General features: G+C 37.7%; 1 protein-coding gene across 3 annotated transcripts; it reads left to right on the forward strand.

Moving 5' to 3' along the window:
• The first annotated feature begins 78 nt into the window (after positions 1-78).
• rhbdl2 (rhomboid, veinlet-like 2 (Drosophila)) lies at positions 79-8,984 on the forward strand. 3 transcript variants are annotated; one of them, XM_088327046.1, is made up of 8 exons: positions 79-256; positions 2,216-2,458; positions 5,850-5,998; positions 6,252-6,364; positions 6,469-6,569; positions 6,672-6,732; positions 6,800-6,861; positions 8,758-8,984. In XM_088327046.1, the coding sequence occupies exons 2-8, from the start codon at positions 2,228-2,230 to the stop codon at positions 8,941-8,943; spliced, it is 903 nt and encodes a 300-aa protein (XP_088183172.1). In that variant the 5' UTR covers positions 79-256; positions 2,216-2,227; the 3' UTR covers positions 8,944-8,984. The 3 variants fall into 3 exon arrangements, with proteins under 3 accessions (XP_088183172.1, XP_088183171.1, XP_088183173.1); XM_088327045.1 differs by lacking the exon at positions 79-256 and adding an exon at positions 268-543; XM_088327047.1 differs by lacking the exon at positions 79-256 and adding an exon at positions 667-915.
• The last annotated feature ends 6 nt before the right edge of the window (positions 8,985-8,990 follow it).

An 8,990-nucleotide genomic window follows, 5' to 3' on the forward strand; every position in this document is an offset into this window, starting at 1 on the left:
TTCCCGAACAGCAGCGCCTCTAAGTGGTAGACTACTGCAACAACACGCATTCCATTTTCTCTTGTTCCGTGTGCGGCATCCAGAAAATGATCGCATTAGATTCACATGACCTGTTTGGCCCGATAATTTCCTGCTCTGGTTTTTCATTTTATGTGTTCACGTTGGGGCTCAGAAGGTATGCAAAACGAGCATACCTCGTTGCTCCACAGCTTCCGGGCGTGGCACCGAAGGTGGGGGGCGACGCAGGAGCTAACAGGTAAGTAGAGACAGGTAGCTAGCACACGCTAACATACGCTAGCCGCCTTTCTCGCGGAACTCGCTAAAATATTCCGTATTACGTACAAGTTGTTTGTTTAGTTGCTCAGAGGAAGGAAAAGGGAAAAAAATCTCGGGGGACTATAATTATCTTCTTGAGACGTTTTTCCTCCTCTTCCCACCGCTTCAGTTTTCAAAACGCCACCAGTTGACAACGGAGGAAGACGAAAGAATATAACCTTACACAAAAGACGACTTGTGCTGTCATTTATTTAATCACAAACTGAGGTAATACTTTTTGTTTCAAAATTCTTCCTGTTCGTGTTTTTAGGCGATTTTGTAGATTTGAAAATGATTACCTTGTAAATACAGTAGACAGTTTTGTTGTGGTGAAATACACCAAATTCAAATTGAAATTCTTTGTAAACTTTTTATTATAAAAATCTTCGTATGTTTTCAAATCCAATATATAACACTATATTTGTGTTTTTAGGGGAATTACATTAACTTATGACACATCATATTCTTTAGTTACATCTCCCACCCTCTTCTGTTTATTTTACAGTGAATCGTCGTTATAACGCGGTTCTTTTTTCACGGTCTTGCTTCTTCACTGATTTGCATCGTGGATCGTGTTCTGCATTTTGATTGGCTTAACAGGTCACATTGATGATTACAATTATTATTTGAGTGTTTCGGGAATTGTTGAATTACAAAAAATGTTGAATGTTTGAGCTTGCAAAAAAGGTCTATTTGGTTTCAGTATACAATAGAGTAAGTCAAGTCAAGTCAAGTATAAAGAGTATAAAACTTATACTAATTATAAAAACAATTATATGGTTTCCGCTTTACGGGCTTCGCCTAATAAAGGTAAAATTTGTAACTAAACCCTCATACTAAAGACGGTTTCAGTGTGTTTTTGATAAACATTTACATAAGCTGCACTTAAATGTAGTAAAACAACTAATGAAAACCAAATGTTTTAATCAGTGTCTTGATTGTTTACAATAACATTTTAAAGCTTCAGAAATCATGCTTTCTAAATGCAATGTTCGAGACTAGAGCTAGACTTAATCAATCGACCAATACGTGACAAATTTATAAACAATAAAAACTAGATATTGTTAAGCGCCATAATACTGACATATTTATGTCACAGAAAATGCATATAAATATAATTATTAGTTTGTTCGTTGTCAAGTCAAGTCACATTTATTTATATAGCACAAAAATGTCTCAAAGGACTGCACAGGATTACAATGACACAATTACCTGATCTTAAACCAAACCATGTGAAAATATATCTCTTTTAAACACTTTACAAGTGCCCCGAAATGACAAGTAAAATAGACATGTGAATGTTGATGCATAAAGGAGATACTGTATTGAGCAAATAAAACATTATGCTGACTATGGCAGTGGAGGTTTACCACAAAGACCCACACGCAGCAAAGTTGCCAGTACCAAACATTGAAATGTGTACACTACCGTTTATACACATGTCTACTAAAGAAAAGTAACTCACTGTGTTGTAAATAAGACACTTGTTTTCAGACTTTGCAGGGCAGCTGTCAATCTTTATCAACAAGCACAGCCGAACAGCAGCAAAACAAATACAAAACTCACTCTTCTCACTCAAAGTCCAAAAATAAACAGTGCAGCACACATCCTGAGCCATGCCACTGGTGAAAGGCCATTTCTCCAGTGCCCCGTGCTTATAACGAAGAGCTAGAGCAAACATGACCAAGTTGTGGGACTACTTCTTAATATTAATATTTTTGCCGTTATCGGTTGACTAATTGTGCATTCCTAATTAAGATTGTTTTCTATACAAAAAACTGCATTTTTATTTTCATTCTCTAAAAAATTCGAAGCCTTAAAACTAGTCATTTTGGTAAAAAAAAAACCCCAAGTGATAATTCTGAGGCCGCAAATCCAATGTGTTTTGCCACCACCGCAGCACGCAGCCGCAATGGCCGACGTGGAGCAGCAGGAGCCGTTGCGCGTCGAGCAAGAAAAGGAAAAGCGGGACCGCCAACTTGAAGAAGATGCCCCTGACGGGAGGCCCAAGCTGGGATGCTGCGAAAAGTTTCAGGAGAGCGTCTCCAGGTGGATGCTTCCGGAAGATTCCCGCAGCACCTACCTACAGAGGGCTAACTGCTGCCCGCCACCGATCTTTATCATCGCCATCAGCGTGGCTGAGGTAAGAAATTTGCAGACACAGTTTTTAAGGTTCATAGCGTCACTTCCTTCCTGTTTTTGTGGCTTGTGATTCATCATATGAGCTTACTTGGAGGACTGGAACCTCCCGTGGTGTTGTTGCCAAAATGCCCCACTTCAATTGCACTGAAGAGGAAATTTAGGATAAAAGGGTTGGCCATTTGACTCTTTGTGTTATTTTGTGACTGCTGTAGTTTTCGCTGGGGAACTCTCCAATGGATGCCATTTTTGGCCAGTGTTTTGCTTGATTAAGCTCTTCTTTTTTCATCTTTTTGGGGGTTTTGGGTGAGCATTTGAATTGTATTTGCAACTGTCATTTTCTCACTCCCACCATTTTTATCCTAAAATTAAAGAAAACCTTGAGCACAAGCAATAATGCTCTACACCCCTACACAAGCCCCTCAAGCCTAATGTGCTCTGTGGCCCTAACACCCATTATAAAAGTAAAATAAAAGCAATTACTTTTTCACATAGGGCCACATAGGCCTATTTCTTTTGCCTTACGTAATGGAATCAAAATTACAAAACTACATTATGTATTTCCTTGTGTTGTTTCTGTGTGACATTAAAATTGATTGGAAGACCTGTGACCTTTTGTGATTGATGAATAGCAAAAAACACAGAAATCAGGAAGGGGGCAAATACTTATACGGCACAGGATTAGTGGATTTTTAATGCATCTAGAAAATGAGTTTTTTGTACTCCATTACAGAAAATAAAAAACTATCACAGTCTAATTTTCCAAGACAGATTTGCATATATATAGATTTCATTTTTCTACACTGTAAGCTATAGACAAGAACAAAAAAATGTCTTCCACACTGTCCCCACAAAAATTGCTACAGTATTTGTTTTTTAAAAATGTTTTATTTACAATTTTTAAAATGTGTTTTTAGTGACAATAGATATATAAAGCTAAATTATAGTGTAAATGGCAATTACCAGTGCTATTACGAAATGTAATTAAAAAAAAGGAAAAATAAATTTTATATACACAAAATTTATAGACAGCAATTTGCCCACCCTTCACCGAACTGCGAAAATGTCTCATCCATCTTTTGTCGTAATCGGTACCTTAATGGGAAGGTGACAAAATAATGCACTAGGGCTGGAATTTACCATTACAGTGGAACCTTGGTTCTCGACCATAATCCGTTCCAGAACCCTGTTTGAAAACCGATTTGTTCGATCACCGAAATTATTTTTCCCATTAAAAATAATGTAAATCGTTTTAATCCGTTCCAACACCCTGAATGTTTACCTTGAATGTTTAACGTAAACATAAAGCTAATCGTACGTCCGCGTTATCATAATCTTCTGTACGAAAGATTACGCTAACATGAACATGTAAAAATAAAAAAAATCAGGTCGTTTACAAGTCATTTGGCACCCGGGTCTCCACAACAAGTGGTGAGCGGTTCATTGGAAAGGGGGCTCCGTTCCAACACCCTCAATGTTGGGCTCCGTTCCAACACCCTGAATGTTTACCTGAATGTTCAACGTAAACATAATGCTAACCCAGGTTAGTCGTATGTTCGCATTATCATAATCTTCCGTACGAAAGATTACGCTGACATGAACGTGTAAAAATAAAAAAAAGGATAAAGAAAAGAATTATGAATATGATTTCTTACCTTTGTGGTGGTGAGCAGAAGGCGCAGGTGGACAGTGGGTTATTCCCTAGCAAGATCAGACACTCGCACACCTCCTTCATATTTTGCTATTATTTCTTTCTTAAATGCAATAGTTGTACGTACTACTTTTCTTTTTTCACCCGTAGCAACTTTGCCGCTTGCACTGACTTTCTTCGGAGGCATAATTAGGGGCTAAAACACTTCGTACACCCATATTAAAAGCGAAAGCAAAACGAAGCACGTCCGCACGCGATAACAATTGGTCACGAAAAGAGCAATCTACACCCGTACGCCTCTCAGCATCACACACTAGCGTACGCACTCACGCATTACCGGCGTTCGAACTCCGGTTTTTCACCGAACAGCGAAGCAAGAATTTCTCTAAATTTTTGGTCGGACTCAGATTTGTTCGAACTGAGAGGCGTTCGAAAACCGAGGTTCCACTGTATTTTAGTAATCGACAAATTACTGGTAGTTGATTATTTTTTCAATAATTGATGCATTGGATTTTTAAAATACACATTTTTAATTTCCTCGTCTATTCATGTATTGAAGTTTTGGATGGATTATTAACAAAACAACAGAATATTCTGTGATGAAAAACAATAAAAAGGTGTTTGTGATATAACAAAAAAAACACATACAAATCTATGCTATACACCTGCAAATATGCAAGATGGATTCATAATACAAGGCAAAAACGAAGAAAGAGTAATACATTTGATTTTGTGAAGCAAAATTTTATCCACCCAAGAAAATAAGAAAATGCACTTTTCAAAATTGTTTTCACTGATTTTCAATTTTTTTTTTGTTAAATCTTTAATTATGATAAAGAATTGCAATGTTCAATAATATATAAGGTGCTTAAGAATCAGCCCCTTGTGTTGAGTTAAACGTCATTTTCTTTCTTAATGTATTTTCTGATTTTTGTCTCCGTATTGCGGCAGCACTTTCTGTTCCCTTAAAAATTACTTTTGTAGTGGTAGACTCATGCCAATTTGTTTGTAATGATGATATGTTCAATCATAAAGATTAAACGGGCGGCAGTGGCTCAGGAGGTAGAGCGCTCGTCTTGGGATCAAGAGATCGCAGTTCGAATCCCGGCTCCTCCGTGTTACATGTCAAAATGTCCTTGGGTAAGACACTGAACCCCTAATGCCTCCAATAAGCATGTTGGCGCCTTGCATGGCTGCTATTGGGAAATGTGAAGCACACTGTAAAGCGCTTTGGGAAGTCTTGACTTGAAAAGCGCTATATAAATGCAGATCATTTCATTTAATTTCATTTAATAAAATACTTCTGTCTCAGGGTGTCCTCTGCCGGACCAAAGTGGTACTACAACCCCATAAGATAATGAAATGCAATGCACTTTTTTGCATGGATTTAACGTGCTTAGGGTCTCATAAATTGCGCAACCCAACGAATCAATGAGGAAACACATTTCAATGCTTTTACAAGTAATAATCTATTTTATTTGACTTTAACCATTTTATCCATTTGTTGTTGCAGCCCCAGAATGTACCAATCATTAATTTGTTTCTACTGAAAACCTAAATGCCTGCAAGATGTTTAATATCCGCCTAAGCACGGTATCTCAATAAACAATCTGGATTTGTGATGACTCCTGCAGATGTTAACCATGAAGTATGGCAGTATTTGTGTTTAATGCTCTGCCCACTCTTCATCCCACTCTAAATGGTGTCAAATAGCTCCAAATATATATGTATCTTTTCTTCCCAGTTGTCCATGTTCATTTACTACGCCGTGTGGAAGCCTCAGAAACAGTGGGTGACTCTGGAGGAAGGCATCTGGAACAGTCGGCTGACATACCGGCCAGAGTATAGGCAGGAAGCCTGGCGCTTTCTCTCCTACATGTTTGTCCATGCCGGGTGAGTGCGTGGGAAAGAGAAAACTAAACAACAGGTGTGGTTTTGACCTCAAAACAAGCTGCTTAAACTTTGAAGTCAGTCTCTTATTCAAAAGAAGTACAATGTGAAAAGAGTCCTCTACAACAACTGACTGTTGACAATCTAAAAAATCTACAAAAATAAAACTGAACGATTTAAAGGAAATCTGCAGCCTCATAGACAACCTACAAAGAACTTCAGTACAAATAACTAACGGTTTTTGGATTCCTTCAAGGGTGGAGCACATCCTGGGGAACCTTTTCATGCAGCTGCTGCTAGGGATCCCCTTGGAGTTGGTCCACAAAGGATTTGAAGTGGGAATGGTTTACTTTGCTGGAGTCTTGGCGGGTGAGGAACTATCAACACGACGGCATAAAACTGTTTTAATCTTTAATATTTCACACATTTGCATATACATTGAAAAATTGAGTTTGGACGTCTTTTACGCTCAGGTTCGCTGGCAAGCTCCATCTTTGATCCGCTCAGCGCCTTAGTGGGGGCTTCAGGAGGGGTCTACGCCCTCATTGGAGGTTACTTCATGAACGCCGTGGTGGTGAGCTTCTGAAATCTTTATTTTGAGGAATAAAACTGTAAAAATGTGTTATAACCAATAATAAGAGTGCACATTTTATGATAATACATTGTTATCTTGCAGAATTTCCGAGAGATGATCCCACTACTCGGCGTGTTTCGCATCCTTGTCATCGTGGTTATTGGTAAACCGTCATCTTATTTCAATTTTTTTCTATCCAGTTCTGCTAAAATCTATTTTGTTTGTGGCAGTGGGCGTTGATTTCGGCTTTGCCTTCTACAGAAGATTTGCAGGCGACGAGGGCAGTATGAAGGTACGTGCATTGGCTTGTCATGTTTTTCAAAATCAGAGTCTGTCGCCTCCAGGGTGCAACATAACCTCACCACAAAATGGCTGAAATGCTTTCTTACTCAAGCTCTCTGTTAAGAGTACATCAGCTGATCATGTTACGACTTGAATCATGCTTTTTATAACCTCTTTTTTATCAATACTGTTGAATACATTTTTATGTTACTTGGATTTAGATGTGTTCTTATTGTCGTTGATTACAATCATGAGATAAGAAGTGGGACTCCAGATAAACATAAAAAAAAAAATGAAAGGAAAAAATAAGATGAAAAGGAATATTTACAAGGCCTAGGTTGGTAAGTGCATCATAAGTTCCAGACTGAGCAGTGAGTATCCAATGATTTTCTCGGCTAGGTTGATGACTCCCTGTTTTCAAAGTGTTGTTGGCCTCTGAGGCCTAAAACACACACAGAAATAAACAAGAAACTTTAACAAACTATAAACGTGTTAAAAAGAATGTAACATACCTAGTAACTATACCGTCCTACTATCTACTATAGATAAAAAGTTTGCATAATAAATCACCTTAGTTTCTTTATGACTAGACACAATCCAAATGTTAACCTGTTGCTTGCTGTATATCCAAATAAGCCCATATAAATTGTGTTAGCTTGCTAAAGAGAAATGAGTTAATTATGTAAAATCAAATCTGTTTGATTAGTTACTAACTAGTTTACCATGCAAGTAATTAGCCTTACAGATAACAACAGTAACAGATGTTTATAAAAACAAATATTTGTTGGCCCCAGGAGTTAAGTTGCTGAAATCTAACAAGTCAAAAAACTAAACTACTATTAATAACCACAAGCTAGCTTGCTTACCAGGAGAAATAAGTAGCTAATTCACAAACAAACTAGACCTGATCTAAAACTAGGAGCTAGTTCCACTACCAATGTCGTGTTTTTAGGAGTATGGTTGGTAAGAAATTAGTTAAACACCAGAAACTAGTTTTGATCTCTCCTGCGTCGTTTTACTACAGCTGTGAATTGTTTCTAAATCGACTTTGTTTTACATGAAGTGCCTTGAGGTTCTTTTGAATGGTTTACATGTTGTGTTTTCTTGTGATTTGATAGATTGTCTTAATCATTAAAAAGTGTATTTTTAATCTCGCTGTGTAGTTAAACACCAGAAACTAGTTTTTTTTTAATAATAGTGCACCTTGGTAACTAACAAGCTTACTATGGAAATTAAAAGCTTACACAGAACCCCAAAATAAACCTTTAGTTTGTTGGCCTGGAGTTAAATTAATGAAATATAACTTGTCAAATACCTCTACTGACCTATTAACTTTAATCACAACATGTAGCCAGCTTGCTTTACCAAATATGAGCAATTATCTTATGAGAAATAAAAGACACAAACTCAAAATTTTAGTTGTAGCCAACTTTGAAAAAAATTCAGCCCACAGCAATTTCAGGAGGTTGCTGAGTGAGAAACTAGTTAAGCAGTTGACTGTGTGCCTTCTAACTTGACTACTGACTAGCTCCCCAGGTAGCTACCGGGATATCGGCTTTAAGACAGCAGTCTGACAAGCTCACGCTATAGTTCATTAATATGATCTCACTTGTTTATTTTTAACTGGCAACTTTGATAGATAGATAGATACTTTATTCATCCCCGTTGGGAAATTCACACATCCAGCAGTATCCTTGTTACAAGATGTATGTTAATACATATAGTAGCTAATGCAGTAATAAACACAAATGAAAAAACGGCTAGCCAGATAGCTGTCAAATTAATAGTTTACTTCAATACTTCAGTCAGAGACCACCATAAAGTAAATGACCGATTCGTATATTAGCTCACCAAATAGTAAAGGCGTGTTAGGAAAGATTAATTTGTAATTTCCTGTGACGGCCAGGTGTCTTTTGTGGCTCATTTCGGGGGAATCGTAGCGGGCATGACGGTGGGCTACGTCTTCTTTAGCGACTATAACAAAAAGCTGTTGAAGGACCCTCGCTTCTGGATGTGCATCGTCGGATACCTCGCCTTCTTCATCTTTGCCGTCGTTTTCAATATTTTTATCTCACCTGCGCCGTCTTTGTAAAGATGTGAACTGTTTCTTAATTGACTTTGTTTTACGTTATGTGCCTT

Source organism: Urocampus carinirostris, chromosome 2, assembly GCF_059441175.1.
Source record: "Urocampus carinirostris isolate Australia breed hairy pipefish chromosome 2, RoL_Ucar_1.0, whole genome shotgun sequence".
Lineage (NCBI taxonomy): Eukaryota > Metazoa > Chordata > Actinopteri > Syngnathiformes > Syngnathidae > Urocampus > Urocampus carinirostris.

Coding starts and splice junctions, on each gene's coding strand:
- rhbdl2 (XM_088327046.1), top strand. CDS start 2,228: ATGGCCGACGTGGAGCAGCAGGAGCCGTTGCGCGTCGAGCAAGAAAAG. Junction 6,570..6,671: donor ACTTCATGAACGCCGTGGTG/GTGAGCTTCTGA, acceptor GTTATCTTGCAG/AATTTCCGAGAGATGATCCC. Junction 6,733..6,799: donor CCTTGTCATCGTGGTTATTG/GTAAACCGTCAT, acceptor TGTTTGTGGCAG/TGGGCGTTGATTTCGGCTTT.